This window comes from Theileria equi, chromosome 1 (genome assembly GCF_000342415.1).
Source record: "Theileria equi strain WA chromosome 1, complete sequence".
Lineage (NCBI taxonomy): Eukaryota > Apicomplexa > Aconoidasida > Piroplasmida > Theileriidae > Theileria > Theileria equi.
The window spans coordinates 639,617-658,561 of NC_021366.1; the positions used below are offsets into that span (position 1 = coordinate 639,617).

At 41.9% G+C, this 18,945-nt stretch overlaps 9 protein-coding genes across 9 annotated transcripts; 4 read left to right on the forward strand and 5 right to left on the reverse strand.

The window, feature by feature from the left end:
• Window positions 1-60: 60 nt before the first annotated feature.
• BEWA_020940 (hypothetical protein) lies at window positions 61-1,626 on the forward strand (the record flags this gene model as incomplete). The annotated part of the gene is made up of 1 exon (XM_004828856.1): window positions 61-1,626. The coding sequence occupies one exon, from the start codon at window positions 61-63 to the stop codon at window positions 1,624-1,626; it is 1,566 nt and encodes a 521-aa protein (XP_004828913.1).
• A 236-nt stretch (window positions 1,627-1,862) lies between these two features.
• BEWA_020950 (ATP-dependent protease La, putative) lies at window positions 1,863-5,171 on the forward strand (the record flags this gene model as incomplete). The annotated part of the gene is made up of 1 exon (XM_004828857.1): window positions 1,863-5,171. The coding sequence occupies one exon, from the start codon at window positions 1,863-1,865 to the stop codon at window positions 5,169-5,171; it is 3,309 nt and encodes a 1,102-aa protein (XP_004828914.1).
• A 40-nt stretch (window positions 5,172-5,211) lies between these two features.
• On the reverse strand, window positions 5,212-5,872 carry BEWA_020960 (small nuclear ribonucleoprotein-associated protein B, putative). Its single transcript, XM_004828858.1, has 2 exons — window positions 5,579-5,872; window positions 5,212-5,538 (listed from the first exon to the last, which is right to left on the reverse strand). The coding sequence occupies exons 1-2, from the start codon at window positions 5,744-5,746 to the stop codon at window positions 5,245-5,247; spliced, it is 462 nt and encodes a 153-aa protein (XP_004828915.1). The 5' UTR covers window positions 5,747-5,872; the 3' UTR covers window positions 5,212-5,244.
• Window positions 5,873-6,671: 799 nt separating this feature from the next.
• BEWA_020970 (hypothetical protein) lies at window positions 6,672-8,234 on the forward strand (the record flags this gene model as incomplete). The annotated part of the gene is made up of 1 exon (XM_004828859.1): window positions 6,672-8,234. One exon carries the CDS (start codon window positions 6,672-6,674, stop codon window positions 8,232-8,234), a length of 1,563 nt encoding a protein of 520 aa, XP_004828916.1.
• A 339-nt stretch (window positions 8,235-8,573) lies between these two features.
• BEWA_020980 (hypothetical protein) lies at window positions 8,574-9,755 on the reverse strand (the record flags this gene model as incomplete). The annotated part of the gene is made up of 1 exon (XM_004828860.1): window positions 8,574-9,755. The coding sequence occupies exon 1, from the start codon at window positions 9,681-9,683 to the stop codon at window positions 8,574-8,576; it is 1,110 nt and encodes a 369-aa protein (XP_004828917.1). The 5' UTR covers window positions 9,684-9,755.
• A 2,263-nt stretch (window positions 9,756-12,018) lies between these two features.
• Window positions 12,019-12,285, forward strand: BEWA_020990 (hypothetical protein; the record flags this gene model as incomplete). Its single annotated transcript, XM_004828861.1, has 1 exon — window positions 12,019-12,285. The coding sequence occupies one exon, from the start codon at window positions 12,019-12,021 to the stop codon at window positions 12,283-12,285; it is 267 nt and encodes an 88-aa protein (XP_004828918.1).
• Window positions 12,286-12,448: 163 nt separating this feature from the next.
• On the reverse strand, window positions 12,449-15,163 carry BEWA_021000 (hypothetical protein; the record flags this gene model as incomplete). Its single annotated transcript, XM_004828862.1, has 5 exons — window positions 12,449-12,767; window positions 12,804-12,896; window positions 12,930-13,284; window positions 13,319-13,603; window positions 13,666-15,163. 5 exons carry the CDS (start codon window positions 15,161-15,163, stop codon window positions 12,449-12,451), a joined length of 2,550 nt encoding a protein of 849 aa, XP_004828919.1.
• A 483-nt stretch (window positions 15,164-15,646) lies between these two features.
• Window positions 15,647-16,318, reverse strand: BEWA_021010 (hypothetical protein). The gene has a single exon (XM_004828863.1). It carries the CDS (start codon window positions 16,303-16,305, stop codon window positions 15,784-15,786), a length of 522 nt encoding a protein of 173 aa, XP_004828920.1. The 5' UTR covers window positions 16,306-16,318; the 3' UTR covers window positions 15,647-15,783.
• A 565-nt stretch (window positions 16,319-16,883) lies between these two features.
• Window positions 16,884-18,655, reverse strand: BEWA_021020 (hypothetical protein; the record flags this gene model as incomplete). Its single annotated transcript, XM_004828864.1, has 2 exons — window positions 16,884-17,176; window positions 17,212-18,655. The coding sequence occupies 2 exons, from the start codon at window positions 18,653-18,655 to the stop codon at window positions 16,884-16,886; spliced, it is 1,737 nt and encodes a 578-aa protein (XP_004828921.1).
• Window positions 18,656-18,945: the final 290 nt, after the last annotated feature.

Consider the following 18,945-nt stretch of genomic DNA (forward strand, 5'->3'; position numbering starts at 1 on the left):
TAGGACTTGGAGTTGTGTGCCGTTGTGGCTCTATCGCGCCAATTTACAGCTTTAAGGAAAATGTTCTCAAATTCGAATAACAGCTCCAACTTATTCGGAGGATCAGACGCTAACAAGACATCTACTAACCTATTTGGCAGCACAGATGCGACAAAGACTTCGGGTGGACTGTTTGGAAGCTCCACTAGCACGACGACCGGAGGCACCTCTACCAACCTCTTTGGAGGATTGAGCACTGACAAGCCTTCCACCGGTCTATTCGGTAGTACTGATACTACAAAGACGACAAACTTGTTTGGAGGGTCCACTGATGCCAACAAACCGTCTGGAAGTCTCTTTGGAAGTTCCACCAGTACAAGTACTGGAAACACATCCACCAACCTTTTTGGCGGTTTGACCTCTACTTCTACTGATGCAGGAAAGCCTAGCAACTTATTTGGTACCACAACGAGCGCTGGGAGTAGCTCCACTAATCTGTTTGGGGGTTCTACAGACACTAGCAAGTCTAACTTGTTTGGGAGTACTACCGATGCCAGTAAATCTAGCAACCTCTTTGGGAGCACTACTGCTACTTCTACAAGTTCAACTAGCCTTTTTGGAGGGGCTAGTGCTACGACAAGCACGGACACTAGCAAAAGCACAAACTTATTTGGCGGGTCTACGGATACCACAAAGAGTACAAGTTTGTTTGGTGGATCGACTGATACTAGTAAATCCACGAACCTATTTGGTACCACAAGCACATCAACAGATGCTACAAAAACTACTAGTCTATTTGGAGGATCCACGGATGCCGGAAAATCTTCAAACCTGTTTGGAACAACGACTACAGATGCGAACAAGCCTAGCAACTTATTTGGTACGAATACATCTACGGACGCAAATAAATCTACAAGCCTGTTTGGGGGAACCACAGATACAAGCAAGACTACAGAAAGTAAACCTGCTGAAACAACAACATCGGATAAAACATCTATATTTGGGGCAACAACGACAACTTCCCTTGGAACATCTAGTCAGACAAATGCCAAGGACTCTGGCAGCTCCACTCTCTTTGGTAGTTCAACTAGCACTGAAAAGACACCAAAGACAGACATTGATTTTACTATAGTAGAGCAGCATACGGTAAAGGAACTGCTCGATAATTGGGAGACTAGGCTCTCCAAAAAGGTCGAGTCCTTTAAAGCCTTTTCTGAAAAGATCTCAGAGATTGACAAGAGGCTCATTTTACAGTGTAACAACATCAATACGCTGGTAAATACACATAAACAGCTATTGGAAAAGCACGAAAAAATGGAAGCATCCATAAAATTCATGGAGGAGGAGCAGAACACCGCCATGGAGACTTTGGATAGCATCGAGGCATCGCTAAAGGACAGGCTCAAAAACCTCACCTCCCATAGTTCTGGATATACTACCATAGAGAGAATCTCAAAGCATCTCCAGGAACTCCATGAGCAGCTTTCACATACCACAAAGATTGCGGAAGATGCTGCCATTGCGTGTCAACCAGATCCACTCTACACGGTTGCCAAGGTCCTCTCATTCCACCAAGCCAGCCTTTTTGACTTGGAGAACCAATGTTATGAGATCGAGAATACCATCAAGGCACTGGAGAAGCTCTAATTGTCAAAATACCAAAAGAGGCATCCATCCTCGTCTCTGCAAGCGATGCAGAGAATGAATAATATCGCGGCGCTGAACTCCGCTCATTAACACTTTATCGTTAGACATTCGTTTTAGCTTAATTTGTTGGTGTAGAGGAACTTGGCTGGCAGGTGTGGAATCACACCATACGCTCCGCCTTTTGCCCCTTGGCCCAGTTTCACTTTAATTTTTCCTGTACTGTAGTCATTTACATAATGAAGTTTATAAAATCAGCCATTGAGGGCGCATTTCTGCGCTCTAGGCCTTTATTTTCTACATCGCAAGTCCAGTTTTGCCAACCCACAGATTCTCCCGTATTAATCTCGTTGATTGGCTCTAAATCGACATTTTGCAGTAAAAATAATGTCGAAATTAGCCAAGGTGTACAAGAAAGAGTCGTTTTCCGTGGTATAAGGAGTTTTTCTACAAAGAAGAAGCCAAAAGAGGTTTCCAAGGCACAAACTGAGGACAAGGATGCAGAAAGAAACCAAAATGAAGGTGAAAATTGTGATTTTGAAGTGACAGAGGAGGGAAAAGCCCATGAACCCAAAGAAGAAGAGGACGTGGAGACCTCACTCCACCCCTCAGCAAACATAATCCTTGAAATACTAGGCGGTGGTAAGCAAACATTTGGCCGCAAGGCTCAGAATGGTAAGATTCGGAAGAAACCAATCGCTCTGACCGAGAGAAAGTCAAAAGAAACCGCCAATGAAGCTTCAGCTTTATCATCAGATGGTCAACCAGAACCTTTGGTGGATTCACAGGGTGATGATCCAAAAGGAACTGAAAATTTAGCTTCAGAAAAGCCTGAAAATGATCAAGAAGACTCGGAAGTCTCCACCGACGACTCTCCACCAACCAGTGTGACTACACAGTTTACTCTACCAATCATACATTTTTCATCATCAAAGCGGGTCCACGCACTTCCAGCCCTTGGTCTGTTTAGGAAGCCTGCATTCCCAGGTTTTTATCAGGTTTTGCAGATTCAGGATCAGGCGGTTCTGCAATGTCTCTCCAATGTAAAACAGAGTTCCGGGCATGACTATGTTGGAGGCTTTTTGACAAAGAAGGAAAAAACGACAGAGGTTAACATACAGTCATTGCCTATGCTGAGGGAAGATGCTGGTTCGGTAAAGTCCCACGAAGATATGCACTTGTATGGAACTTTGTTGCAGATTATCACAATCACGCCAAATTTGAGTTTTCAGGGTGGTCAAGTAATTCTAATGCCACACAAGAGGATTAAAATGACTGGGATATATTCCGATCCATCAGATTCATATCCTCTATATAGAGTTGCTGTTGAATATATTGAGGATGCACCAAAACACTATGAAGATTCCAGCGTGACAAAAGCTTTACATCTCGAAATCATATCTACAGTAAAGGAACTGATTAAAACATCGCATTTCTACAAGGAACATTTCGACCAAATCATTCGTTTCTATAATTTGGACCATCCCACTAGATTGGCTGATTTAATCGCTGGAATATCATTGGCCAAGAGGGACCAGCTGCAGAATATTCTTGCAGAATTAAACATTGATAGGCGTCTTACAATGGTGTTGGAAATTGCCAAGAATGATTTGGAGTTTGCCAAGGTCCAAAATGACGTGAATGCACAGCTAGAGGAGAAACTCTCAAAGGACCAGCGAAAGTACATTTTAACGGAGCAGATGAAGATGATCAAGAAGGAACTAGGTCTTGATAATGATGATAAGAGCACAGTCATTGAATCTTTTGAGAAGGAGTTTTTACAGGTTTCAAGTCACATGTCTGATGAAGCAAAAACATCCTTTAATAGTGGAATTTCCAGGCTTAAACATCTTGAATCCTCAAGCGCTGAGTTTGGTGTATGGCGCTCATATTTGGAGTGGCTAGTTGGTCTTCCCTGGGGAAAAAGCACAGAGGAATCGCGGGATATTCACAAGGCAAAGCAAGTTTTGGACTCCCACCACTTTGGTTTAAAGGACGTCAAGACTAGACTTTTGGAGTTTATGGCCACATCCATACTAAATGGGCATACAAGTGGAAAAATAATCTGTCTGACTGGGCCACCAGGTGTTGGTAAAACATCAATTGCTATTGCAATGGCGGAGTCCCTCAATAGGAAGTTATATAGATTATCACTTGGTGGTTTGTTTGATGTAGCAGAGATCAAGGGACACAGACGCACATATGTTGGTGCTCTTCCAGGAAAGTTCGTTCAGGCCTTAAAGTATACCGGCACAATGAATCCATTGATTGTATTGGATGAAATCGACAAGTTGGGAAGAGACACAAGAGGAGACCCTGCATCAGCCCTTCTTGAGGCTCTAGATCCATCCCAAAATGCAAATTTCCGCGACCACTATCTGGATATACCTGTTGATTTATCAAAGGTGCTCTTTATCTGCACAGCGAATACCACTGATACCATACCTATTCCTCTTTTGGATAGGATGGAGTTAATTACAATTCCAGGTTACCTGCCTGAAGAGAAGCACGCAATTTCTAAAAACTTTTTAATCCCACAAGCTCAAAAGAATACGGGGCTTACTTCTGATGTAATTAATATTGAAGACTCTGCTGTTGATTGCATTATTAGGCAATACTCTCGCGAGGCTGGTGTACGCAATCTCTTAAAGTGCATTGAGAAGATCCACAGGAAAGTGGCTCTAGATATTGTTTGGAAAAAGTCTGATAAGGAGAATGTGGTAGAAACAACAACTTCTACAGAGACCACTGACGGTGAATCAGCAGATTCTGATGCAGTGCCCACCGCTTTCCCAACTGGAAAGGAAATACTGAGTTCAATTTCAGAAAAGATTGTAGTTACAGATGACAAGGTTCAGTCATATCTCGGAGTCCCGATATTTACCAAGGAGACAATGCATCCCTATCCTCTGCCATACGGTGTTGTACTGGGTTTGGCATGGACGAATGCGGGTGGAGCCACCCTCTATGTCGAGGCCCACGGTCAAATACTCAACAAGCTTGGAAAGATCATTGAACCGGATAGATCAGCGGTACTTGCAACTACAGATGATAAACCAGACGACGCAAGCAACTTTGGAAATCCACATGGTACACTAAAGGTTACGGGTCACTTGGGCACGGTAATGACAGAGAGTTCGCAAATCGCTCTAACATACTGCAAGACATTTATAAGGAGGTTCCAGCCAAACAATATCTTCTTGGATGAGGCGCATATCCACGTTCACGTACCGGAGGGTGCTACACCAAAGGACGGCCCAAGCGCAGGCATAACAATGGCCTCGGCCCTCATTTCCTTGGCTGCTAAAAAGCGGCTGAAGCCTTCCATTGCCATGACTGGCGAACTTACAATTTCCGGCAAGGTTCTCAGAGTAGGAGGAATCAAGGAAAAGCTCATTGCCGCCATTAGGGAGGACGTACGAACCGTTGTGCTTCCCAAGGGGAACATGGCGGATGTTGATGAACTAGACTCTAGCATCAAGGACAAACTTTCCTTTGTCTTTGTGGATTCATTTGACGAGGTATACGACGCTGTATTTGAAGAATGAACCCTGCAGTTGCAAAACTATAACCACATGTACATTAAAACGTTTACTATATTTTCTCAACAGAGTAGATATCCTACGTAGGTCTTGGAGGCATAGTTCCAGCAACTCCTTGAGGCGCCAATTGAAGGGGAGCAGCTCCAATAAGTCCTCTCATTGGTGCCTGGAGAGCGGCAGCGTTTGGTTGCATGTGTGGCATGCCCTGTTGAGTCATACCGGGCATTATGGGAGTTCCTCTTCCCGCTGGGATTGCCTTGCCTGGTCCGGCAGCTCCAAAAGGCATTAGAGAGGCGGCCGGAGGCGCCTTGGCTGTGAATGAGACAATGTTCTCTCCTCTCAGGAGAATGAAGCCCAAAGTCCTCTTTATTTCCTACGTGGCGCACTGTGAGGGTGAAATGGAGGCAACTAACCTTTCCTTCTTTGCCTTTGGTCATGCGAAACTCCTCGCAGTCTGCAAGTACGAGATTCATGTGCTTATCGAATGCTATGAGCGTTCCTACGAATTTTCTGCCATCTTTTACAGTCACTCTGACGGTATACTGCAGCCACTGCTGCATACGAGTATTTTTTCCGGCCATTGTCCAACGGATTCGTAAATGGCGGACTATAACGACTAGTTTGCGATAATTGGCATTAATAGGGTGTGTGGATGAGCTTATCAGCCAGAGGACAGACGATTAAACTTGAGAAATTAAAAGGAAAACGGAAAATAAGGGCCCGGGAGGCCAAACGGGATTCAGAGATTCCATGGGGTGGATGGCTGGGCTACACCGGAAGGTGTACGCGTGACCAGAGAAAATACGCGGGGAAAATGTGACATTTAGGGATGTACAAAACTTTCCTCTACCCTATGGGCCCTGGAGGTACTCTCAATTCCCCTGGATAGAGACGATGGCAATTCGTACGACCAAAGGAAGCGCCGTCGTAACTCGCTAATTTCCAGGGAAATGGACAATGTCCATGTATATCCACCATTGCATCCTTGGTGGAACTGAGCTTACGATTGGCGAGTTGCCGCCAAGGAAGAGTTGAATGTGTGGAGGAAGAGACTCGCCAGTGACCTCATTCTTCTTCCTTTTCCACAGTTACTAGCCTTTGGATTCCACGGTCAATGACTGTGGTTGAGCAGTTCCAAGCAATATTTTGGTGGAAGGACGCCATGTGTCTACTTCCCTAGACAGACTTTGGTGTAAAGGTGGATGATGCACAGGAGAGGTCCAGGATTATCTCTCATTTGTGCATGTCTATGTCTGACAAGTGAGTTAATGCACTTGTCTATAGAGTCTTCTCGGTAGTGCTATTGCTGCTATGTCTATAGTCAGCGTTGAGTACGCCAATGAGTGAAGCTGGTTGTCGAGTTTTCGAGTCTTGGTACTATGGATATAATGATGGAGCACTCAATATGGCCGAACAGTGAGCTGGTTGTGAGGGAGGATGAGAAGTAGCTAGGAGACTACTCATGGATCTTATAGTTTTGCATGGATCACCAGGTGAACATGGAGGATGAGTGGGAGGAATACACTCAAGTTAAAGCTAGATATAAGCAAAAAATGTGGAGAGGGTGATTCACAATGTAGTTGCTCACCTAAGCCTGATGGCATAAAAGTTAGCAAAGTGACGGGTATTACTAATGCCAATGGCTTTGTTGCCCTTGTCCATAAGAGTGATAAACCATTCAAGTTACTCCAGAGTCTAGGTGATGATGAGCAACTAAAAAATGATATCCCTAGTGTTAAGACCGTTGCTGTATATTACTGGGACGGAGATGATGATTTTAAAAGACCACTACTCCTTGAAGTAGAGACTAGTAGTGGTGGAAAACAATACTACTACAAATATGAACAAGATGAATGTGAGGCACAAAACGATACAAGTACTTGGAAGTATAATCCAGGCAATCATTCGCTACAGGAAAGACTGGATGACAGGTACTGTGGCAGAAACCATGCTATTCCCTTTGACATAAAAGAACTTACAAAAAATCATGCTACTGGAAGATCGGCATGTCTAAAGAAAACAAGAAGTATCACAGAATCTACTTCGCCTCCACAACCTCATCCAGGAGGTGGCTACACCATACAAGAATACGAAGTTAATGGTAGTGACACCAAGATCTCCAGGGTTACATTTGGAGGACAAGATACAAGAGGTATTGATCCTAAAAATGACGAAATATCAAAGATTAGATTGTTCATACAAAATAATGTAAGTAGTGGTCCTCCACTAATGCTCCAGTTTATGAAGCAGGATGGAGATTCAAAGTGGTTTTACAACCAAAATTCCGATGGTACTGACTGGGGATCTGTTGATAACCATTCTAAGTTCTATGGTCCAGGAGATGAACCTACTGAGAAACTTACAACTGCGCTTGATGATGTTAGGTGCGTACGTGACAGTGCAGTTACCTTGAATTTGTCTTTTGAGAATTCTGAGACTCATTCTAGTGGAACTAAGTACTGTTGCCGTTATCATGACACTAGTGTAAAGAAGGTTACTGTTACTCCTGTACAAATTTCCTGTATGGTAAAGGATCACCCCTCAAGCAAGCTTACAGCTTATAAACACTCCATTGAGTCTAACATGAAACTGGCAGGCATTAAGTACTATGTTGGTAGTAGTAGTAATAATAACGACAGGAAGAATATAACTGGTCCTGGGCTAGACTTTCCCATCTCTGCTCCAGTTACCATATCCGCATTCTATTGTAATGAGAACGGGAATGGGCCAGTACTAATCTACGTCGACTCAAAAGGAAATGCAGCTAAAGGTTGGTTCAAAAAAGGAGGAACTCAGGATAGTGAAGACTGGACACCTGTTCCAAGTAACCTCGACAGCATAACACCTGATAATTTCAGCACTCTAAACCGTGAACAATGGAAGGTATTTGTGGGTCTACTAAAGGGGGCTGGATGTAATGAGTTGAAAGAATGCCCTCCTGACAACTCTTCTAAATGGATTAAGATTGGATCTGGAGTTACTTCAACAGTCGGCACAGGAGGTGCAGCTTATGGCGGCTGGTATGCCTGGGTCAATTACTTTCTTGACCCTCTTGTACGCTTAATATAATGATACTAATGAGAGGTCTATGGATATTCTCCTGGAGATCCTTGGGTTAGACAGATTTAAGACTCTATGGAGATACTTGGATACTGAGTAGTTTGTCTAATGGAGTATCACTATGAATATTGGGGTTAGTAAGAATGTACCACATCGAGTATGCATAGACTCTTATGAACCTCTATAAAAAACGAGTAATACTGTATACCAAGAGTTATAGGCTATCTATCATTCCAGTATACCAACAAGAGAATAGTCTAGAGGGGAGTGTCTCTACTACCTACCAAGGGTAGGGAGAACATACTGCATTATATCCATAGGGGGTAAGGAGTCACTATTTAGAAGCTATTAAGATGGAGTAGTAGTAGAAGAAGGATTAGGAGGTGATACAGACTTTCTCATTTCCTGAAGCTTCCTTAAAAAGTCATTCTTCTCAGTCATTGAAGTCCATTTACCATCAGCGTTCTTTTCAAAGTACTTCCACCACCTTGATAGATTCTCTACCGTAACAATCTCCAGTAGTTCCTTATCACCTTTCCTGTAAATAAGACAATAACGACAATAATCATCATATCCACCGAACATTCCTATTATACGTCCTCCATATCTACTTACGTGTTTTCCTGCATGCCATAGTTCCTCGTTACCATCCTTTACTTGTATAGCGACATGGCCAGGCTTAGGATAAAAGTGTTTAGTAGTAACTCCAAGGAGATCTACTTCAAAGCTACTGCATTCGTCAGTGCTATTGGCTAATGCAAGGTCAAGTTCAAAGTTTGATATCCATTCCGCTGGCGCCATTAAAATTCTCATCTTTTCTTCATGATTAGTGCAAGATTTCCATTTACCATCCTTAAGCTCCAGGTAAGTTTCCTTGGAAGTATCAGCTCTCTTAGTTACTACAAGTACTAGTTCAGGAGTACCATCCTTGTTAAGATAGACTTTAGTATGGTCAAATGTTTCTCCAGTAGATGGAATCCAGATTTCTTTCTCACCATCTACTAACCTTATAACTGTAGTGTTCTTCTTTGGAACAATCAGCTTTATCACATTACCAGCAAAAGGATACTCGAAGAATTCGCACTCATCCTTATCTGGATTGGCAAGATCCAAAGTAGTAGTGTGTCTAGAGTGAGTTAGTACCCTAGAATCGTCCACTGCCACATCTTCTACCTTTTCATCGTTACGCCTACGAGCCAAAGATGGTGTATACTCCGCTTCATAGACAGTTCCGTTGGCCATATCCCAGACCAGTTTCTTTCCAGTCCATGCGGTAGATTTGTGCGTCTCTGTCTCCTCTACAAAATCACTGGTCACTATTTCATCCTCTGCATAGTCGTCTAGAATCTCGATAATGAATCTGTCAGTGGGAAGTCTTGAGTTTCTGCAACGGCATAGTCCTACTAGACAGGTTGCCAGAATAACGGAAAAGACATTCATCTTCTCTCCAACATTCATCCACTATAATACGCCATGAGATACTTGATCAGGATGTAATCTCTTACCAAATAAACGAGAGAGAAGATGGGTAGAGGAATGGAATCCAAGAATGAGAGATGGATGGGGTGAATAACAGTTTATGTAGACATTTATTCCTCCTTCTCATCGAGTATTACCTGGAGACTTTCATACTTGTGGGTTTATGGTCGCAATAGTCTCTGTATTGTTGGATCCTCTAGACTCAGGCATTGTTAAAGGAATGGGTTAGGAATGGATCGGAAGATATACCCTACCAATGTACCCAGTTATTCCCATTCTTCCTTATATTTAGCATTTAAACTAGTGCTTCTTAGGATGTCTGTATATCGCTACTATTCTTTCCTCCCGTGGTCTATGGTATTATCTGTATAGAGAATGTACTTTCGACAGACAACTCAAGGAAGGAGAACTACTCATTGTCTTCCTCTAGAGAACCTTCATTTCAGTAACTAACTCATCAAGTTCCTCATGCAGTAGTCCCATTGTTACTGACGCCAGTCTTAGCAGTAGTGTCTCCTGTATTATGTATCGTTCCAGCTTCCTTTTCTTCTGCTATTGGTTTTGGTATAAGTACTCTTTGTAGTCGAAGGATGGTCCCCGTCCACATTGTTCTCTTTTAAGGTAGAGTCTTTCAGGGGATGCATTCAGATAGTGCAGTCTATGTTTGACCAGTATTTTGCGGATATCCAGGTCTAGTGCCTCAAAATCATCCGGTAAAAGTCTTGGAAATTTTGTCTACCATGTACAGAAATAATTGAAAATACTGGGAATAAAAAATCTATTTGTATTTATACGGGTGTCAAGGATGAATATAAGCATTTTGAAAGGGTGGATGGAGATGGACTGATAATGACAAACTGGATATATTACTAACTAAAAAAGGCTTCCTCATAAATTTAACAGAAATGTCAGTCATGAAAGGCCATTATGAGTATATTACGAAGTCTAAAAGGTGAGCATGCAGATTATAATTCAGGCAAGACTGAGAGAGATAGTCCCAGCTAGCAGATTTATACAAAGAGATTACAAGATGTTTGTACCATTATCTAATCTAAGGACGATAATTTAATATGATTTACCAGTTTGTGATAAATGTGTTTCAAACTTTTACGTAAATAACTGCTGGTGAAATATAGGCGTGATGCTAATATTGGTTTGAAACGATACCAGTTATGGAAACTAGTAACTCAAAGGTAACTAGTTGAACACTTCTATATTTATTAAAGATACCGGCTATATCTACCTTCTTTCTACATGAATATGCTCCAGTGGTTTGAGAATCTTGAGAATCAGACAGGATCCACTGACTACCAAAGTTCACTCTTCTTTGGCCAGTATACTTGTGCCCATCAAAACTAGACTATTTAGTAGAGATGATCACAAAAGAGCTCAATTATGCATCCTGGTAAAGATTGTGGAAGGTTCTTCATTGGTCCAAGAGAGGAGTTCAGCCTTTCTAGAATGGATAGATTCCTCATACCAAAACAATCATGAGATTAAATCAGAGATCATTTAGAGAAGAGATAGGTGATAGACAGAATAATACCGGACCCATATGTTCCTTTATTCACTTCCATTATTTATCCCCGGATTGTCTTGAAGAAGAAACCATTCTCTTCCTTTTACCATTAGACCATGAGGATCACTAGTCTCTTATTCATCGCTTTCTTTTGTCAAGTGTGTTACGGGGAGATGACGAGGCAAACTGGGATGGTAATGGACTTCATAGCTCCTCTAAGGAAACTCAGAACACACCAGAAAACACTCCTGCAGATTCACAGGACTCTCAACATAATATAGCCAAATAGCCAGAGACTATAGAAGAATCTAATGATCAGAAAGTAGATACTTCACTCTTTCATGTAAAAGAAACAGAGGAAGATGGTGTTAAGGTTCTTAAGCTCAAGGCTAAGGATGGCACATCTACTAACAAGCTCACATTAGACAATTTGACAGTTTGGGAGGATTCTCAAACTCCTTGCTCTTCCGCTGTCATATATATGAATGGAAGCGTGCCTGATCTTGCCGTTATAAAAACTAAAGGCAGTAGTGGTAGAGTCGAAATCTTTTGGTGAAAAATATCGATTGTTAGATATTTCTTATTTTAGAGATATATTCTCTAAAACTTACCATTTAGGCTCTTTAACTACGATGAATAAGCATCGGAAGTCCATTCCGATAGAGATAACGGCAATGTGGACCTGAATTTAATCAAAAAAACTTCTTATATAAACAGGTGGCGACTTGTAAAACTACCCAGTGTAGACGGGGGATAAACAAGATACCTTTTAAAAAGCAAGGTGGTAATAAAACAATGGCGCTTATAGTAATCGTCGAAGAAAGAGCTCCAGAAGAAAAGCTGGAAGACATCTTTGGGAGATTCCTCGGAAACCTCGACAAAGAGGAAGAACCTCTTGAAGAGGAAGAAGTGGAAAACGAGCTCGAATTCTCTCGCGACAAAGTAATAAGGATTAGGAATATAATAAAACGTCGGAGAACCGCTGCTTCTAGAAGGTCTGAAGGCCCCCAAAACCTAGGGAACACAACAGTTCGTAGGATCTGCAAGGGTAATGTAGAATAATCTACACCAAAGGAGATTCAATTTGTTGCATCTACATCATATCCGTTTATTTCTCTTAGATAAGTGCACAATATTCACTCATAAGTCTGTGCCAAATCTACACATTTTAATTTATCATACTTTCGTAAAATCAAATCAGTTATAAATCATCAAGTTGTATACATTACTTTGTGATTGACATGTATCCTTGGCACATTTCATCTCCACAGTAGCATACTTCCTTCTTATTTGATCCTTCTGAGAGGCGATAGTTATAATATAACTCTTCTCCTGCCAGGATATCTCTGGAAGCATAAACTCCTACATGTGTCCCGAATCCATCATCTTCAATACAGGCAAAGTTTGTTGTCATTGTGTTTGGGTTGCAGGAATGATTTATAAACCTCGCAGAATTTCCAAACAGAGTAGAGTCGACAATGTAATTTTGATCCAACCTGAATAGATACGTGCTTCCTCCAATTGTGGCGTCATATTCTCGTTCTCTGTATTACTTTTATAAAAAAAACAAAGATACTTACAGTATGTCTGCAAGGTGTTCGGTAATTACAACTCCTGCATATTCCAAAATAAGCTCCCCCTTTGGTATCGGCTGTACGGCAAACAGACCATATCTGTAAAGTATGTTAAAGAGGAAAAAAACATACCCGTGTATCTTGGACTTTCCAATGGTGACATGTTTGGCCTTTAGAAGAAAAGAAGGCTTTACTGTCCCAGAGAGTTGTTTGTTGCTAGCTATAATATCCATTAGGATGGAATTCCTGATGTTAGTGTACTCAAATCCAAAGAGATTATTTCTGGCGGATTGTATCAAAATATTCTCCACAGGATAGCCATCTTCATAAAGGTGGAACCCATTTGTTGGTGCGAGATAATATTTTTCATCTTTGGAATAGAGTATATTTACGATTGGTCTTATATTATCCAAAGTGTCCTTGTCATCGTTTGTGTGTGACTCGATGTTAGCATATGGACAAGAGAACTCCAGTTTTAAATGTGTGACTATAGTATTTTTATGAAACTGTAATAAACTTACATCCTTTGTAATTTGGAAGTTTATTTGCCACAGTAGTGTCTGAATCTGTTGAAACCAAATCAAGGTGCTCATCACATTGATCGTTATCACAATCTTGCAAGACAGATGTATCGGAGGAAAATATCCTTTCAAGTTTGTAATTGTTATTCCTCACTTGCTTGTTAACGTTCTTATCCTCTATTAGACTCAAGTATTTTTTGGTAGAATATTGCACTTGTTGAGAATACAACGTTGGAATATCCAAGAGGGAACATGTTGCAAATGACGTTGAATGAGACCAAGTTCCTATAAATCATTGTATATACTTTTGGTATATGGTATGCATATCCGAGAAAAACAAAACAAACCTAATTCCATGTCAAGTTGAGTAACCGGGGAACCTCCAAAATTTATGTATTCGTGCATTATTGTTGGAGATTGAGTGTTATTCGTTTGACAAATATTGCAATGATCATCGCGCTGCGAAAAGTAGTAAGAAACACTCTTGATAATCTGATCTTCTCTTTTATTGTTCGAGGGTACACGACCAAAGATACGATTGAAGCGAGCAGTTTTTGAAAAAAGCGACTCAGTTGGCTTTGTCATGAAAAGGGAAGAAGATACCGATAGAAGAACTTTGTAAAGCAGCATGGAAGACGTTCCAGGGACTACCCTCTTTAGTTGCACTACTAGCTCATCAATCTTGTAAAATTCAAACAAGTAGTCAATGCACTCGTGAGAGAATGGTTCCCAAGCCGAGTGTCTAGATTTGAACCATTGTATATACTCTGTAAGAGTTTTATTCAGTTCAAACAGATTTATGCCTTCTATTTCATAGTTTAGCCACGATTTTACAATCTCGCCAATATTTCCCATTTCACCCTTTTCACATTGTAATAGCAAAATCCTTAGAACCTTTGCGCTCAAAACAAGGGTTTTCATGTCTATTGGAGCGATTCCAACGGATGGAATATGAGAGCGAGGGATGTTTGCGATGTATTTTGTTACACTTTGACGTTTCGCAGGTCCATGTAATTCCTGTGGACTATCTGAAGTGTACAGATTAGTGAATGGGAATTCCTTTGCCGGATATAATAATTCCAAGTCTCTCTTTTCATTTGTACGGGACTCCTTGACCTCCTTCCTGAACAAATGTGACCACCTGTGTTCCACAAGAACCCTTGAATTGTCATGTTCTGCTGGGATATTCTCCTGTCCAGCCATGGAATTCAACTTTTCTGCACCTGTTTTACCATTATCCATACCACAAATATCAATTTTTTGTGTGTCTGAAGTGTTTTGGTGTTTGATCAAAGGTTGGCAACCTTCAAAACGGCTGGAATCAGTAAAATTTGCCCGTCTTACCACCCTTCTCATTGCAGGTTCATAAGGCTGTAGGACAGATCTTTCAAACCATGAACTTGTGGAATTGTTAGAACCGTGTTCAAGTTGCTTGAAAACGCTGCTGGTGCCATCTTTGTCTGCAATTTTTTCAGTGTCATATTTATCCTCTAGATTTTGATCGGAATCTGAGTCCATTGGCTCCTCTTTGACAAGATGTTGAGGGTTTTGGTCAGATTGTACGTCATAATTTGGTTCCAAGGGCGCTACAACGTCAAGCTCGTGTGCAAACTCCTCTTTTGGGATGCTGTACCGAGTATAGAGAGAAGCACGGCTACCACTGGCGCTTTTATAGTATCCTAACTTGAATCCATGGCTTACATCTAGTCCTTCGTAGAGAGGGACAATTTTAGAGTCGAAAAACGGGGCATTCCTTGAACCCTTGTAATAGCAATCATTGTAAAAGAGGAAATTGTCCGAAGGAAGATGTTCCCTGAGCAAATAGTCCGCCAGGAAGTCTGACATTGTAAATATAATGAAAGGTGTCGGAGGAATGACCAACGGTGGTGTGCTCTCCCACCAGGCGGTCGGCCAGGTCCTACTGCGATGGGTCACTTGATGACTACGACACAATGTATGGCTAGACAGAGCATAAATGTTGTACTATGGGACCCTCGACGCCAAAATACGTCGCCATATGCACAAATGCCGACATCAGCAAACAGAAAATGTGAACCCGGAGAGGCGCATTCCAGCGGAAGCACTGGCTAATACACAGGTACAATGGAAACTGGACTATAGTTACCACCTGTTAGCGCATAAAACGGCGATTTTGTAATGCGGAGAGGGAAGGACCAGGCAGCTACCGGTACCCTCGGAATGTGAATGCAAGCACGAACCGCAGATTGTAAAGTTCTGAAACATCAAACCCAGCGTGCGAAAAAGTAAGAGAACCTGTACAAAACAAGCATACATCCAATCCTTACCAATGACATACAAGAGCACATGAAATTTTAAAACATTTAAAACGGCTATTGTACAGCCCGTGTCTTTGCAACGAATAAATCCAATGATACAGGCGAGAAAAACAGCTCCAAACTGCGTTAAGTCTTTTATTTTAATGGTATTTATAAATGGTAACCAGCCTAGGCGGAAACTTCCTCCACTTCTGTGTGCACAGCTTTAGGTGCTACATGTTGATATGTCTTGGTAGTGGCGCCAAGATGCTTCTTGTCCCCAAGCTTGACGTTTTTGAATTTGATATCCGCAGCGAACAGTTCAAAGTATTTCTTCTTGAGCTCTGTGAGGGTCGCCAGGTCAGACTTGATGTCCTCCTTGACCTTGAGGTCACTTGTGTTTTTGGATAAGGAATAGAGATCAGTGATTTTGGCTTCAATGTCGTCCAAACTGCACAACAGTCCAGAGAGTCTCCTTGTTGCCCACAAGGCAGCGGGTGTATAAAATCCAGACACGACTTCATTGCAACCTCCATTTGCACTGCAAGAGTCCATATACTTTACGTACTCCTCAGTCTTCAAAACGACCTTCTGGCAGGCCCTCTCGCGTGTACCAAGGGTAGTCGAGTTCCAGGCTGAAAAACTGTCAGCAAGCTCACGAGCCATCTCCTGAGCGGCCTCAGCCCTGTAAACGTCAGCCTCAGACACCATCTTTACTTGTTCTGGTCCCTTCCTCCTCCCCCGTCTACTTCCTACGGTGGGGTATGCATGAAGGGATGGGGATTCCTCCTCGGATCTTCCTGGGCCAACGGCCGAGATTCCCGGCCGTTTTGCTATTCATGACGTTATAGTCACGTGCGGCACTGGTAGTGCGCATAAATTGGGACTACGAGTGGAGATTTGCCCTGGTTCGCCCGCATACTTAATGCTGGAGCTCATGCGGCAACAACTGGGCCGTTTTTTTACATTTATACCAAATTTCATCATTTTAAATACCAACTAGAGGTTTATAACGAGTTTATGGACATGTTTGAGGGACTCTTTTGAGGGTAGTCGCATGTGTGTGGAGTTTTTGCTCCTGTAGAGCCATTCGCCTCCATCTCGTTTTTGAGCGTCATGCAGCAGGTTTTCCATCAGCATTGAAAATGTGAGCACCGCCTAAACAACATTCCCGAACAAGGTTTGCGACTCGGGATGAATGTGTAAAGGTTCAAGGCGTACCGAATACACCCAGTCTCCCAGATTCTGTATTGAGAGAGAATCTTGCACGCATCATTCTCGAACATGGTCTAGGCCATGGCATCATCCTGTACTCCCATTCCATCATTCTCCAGCCAGCCTATTGTACCGCCTAGAATCTCCAGGTCTCGGCCATTCATGCTCTGTATGACGACTGCCGATGTCTTGACGTTTAAAACGGAGAGTTTGAGCAGGATTGGTGCGTTTGGGACCGTTGGTATTTCCTCGGAAACCAAAGTTGTTGCATTAATTTCGAATAAATTGTTCATTGATTTTATCATCAATGTGTCCTTGTCGTAGTCAAACATGATCGTGCAGAGTGACGAGGTCGCACGTTTACTCGCTGAAGGTGTAATCTGTGGACATGCATAAACTCACAGTTGATAATGTAGACGGTGGCATCAAATCCATCAATCAGGAGTTTGTGTCGAATATGCCTTAGCGGCCTTATCTTTAGCTTTTCTATGCGCCTACCTTTTGCCTGTTGAAAGTCTGGAGTAGCCAATTCCAAACCATCATCTCTAGTGTCGGGAGTATTGAGTCTTTTCAGGGATAATGTACGATTTCTCCTTGGGTCGTTTTTGTGAATACTCGAGACTCGACACAATGGATGTGTTTTACTTTTAACCTTGTTGTATTCAGTCTTTTCACGCACGTCCCTAGTTGCATACTCTGCTTCTTCATCTTGTGGGAGTCTACCCTTGTAGCTCTGCGATTCTCGTAGCTGGCAACCATGCTCCTCTTGAAATTCATCACTACGAGTCCTTTGAGACAACTCTTGGCTAACCTTTGAAGAGCGCAAAGTTGTTCTTGATGAATGTGAGCAAGCTTGTAAAGGAGAATCCTTATATTCATCCTCATAAAACCCTTGTGCTATGGAATACAACTGACTGGGATTCAAATTTGATCCACCGATATGCGGTTTTGCAGACTTTAAAAGGGTAATATCAGACCGTGTACGATCACAAGGAAGATGAAAAGTGCTCTGTACTGAATGGGAATCTGCAAGTAAATGTGATCCAGTACACTCTAGTTTGGGAGGGGCCGAATGTAGATTCTCTACACGAGCTTGAAATTTTAAAACAGACAGAGACTCTGGGCTTTGCTCATGACTGTATAGTTCTTTGAAGTTTATACTCCCAGTCTCAACTATCGTTTCTTCTCTAAAATCGCTATTTCCCAGTGATAGATCCCCCAGAGATTTCATGATTTCTATGCCTTCCCATTTCCCTCTCGGTTCTGAAGTTGTCTTGTGAGCAGAATAAATTCCAGATTTGTGGATACTTGGACTATCACAACCACAGAGTGATTCCTCAAAGGAGATACTTGCATTTGTTAGAAAATGAGACATTTGTTCATGAAACGACGACTCATTCTGCAGTTTGGCATCTTCAAATTCATTGGCTCCCGATAAGTGCCTTTCTAACTCATCAATTTTAGACCGTAGGCGTTCATTTGTCAACAAGGGTTCATTTTCTACCACTTTACTTTCGATGTTTCTATCTATTGATTGGGTCTCTTTCGTATCAAACGGGAGAATGATGGAGTCCAAAGATGCATGCTTACTCAAACTATTCTGTGTTGCGTCTTCATCTTCATCATCCTCTGGTTCGGCTGGACCAGTAACAGATTTTATTACGGCTTCTTTATCCGCTTTGTAGCAACCTTTATTTTCTTCCATGAAAACGTCCCTTGTAACAGACGGTTCCAAATCAGTCTTTGACGTTCTACTTGCAACTGTTGTTGTTTCACTTGAGCTATCAAGAGCCCATTCCTTGTTTAAAAATCGATCATTTGTTCCATACACATCCCTCCTTGTCATCGCAAGTAATCCATACCTTCTCTTTACTAGGCGAACTACTCTGTCCTCGTCAGGATTATGAATGTAATCGGTAATGATGGATTTTAGCGTGGTAATTTTTGGTAGACTAGTAACATCATTTTTACGCCAAGTTACCTGTTTCCCTGTATCTTCATCTACACCTTTTTTTAATTTTTAATTCCATGTATTACCTGCAACACTTTTCTTTTCAAGGTTTTTACATTCACCTACTATTCTTTTATTCGTGGAAACCTCTCTATTTTTTGACAGAGTATTCCTTTTAGCATACG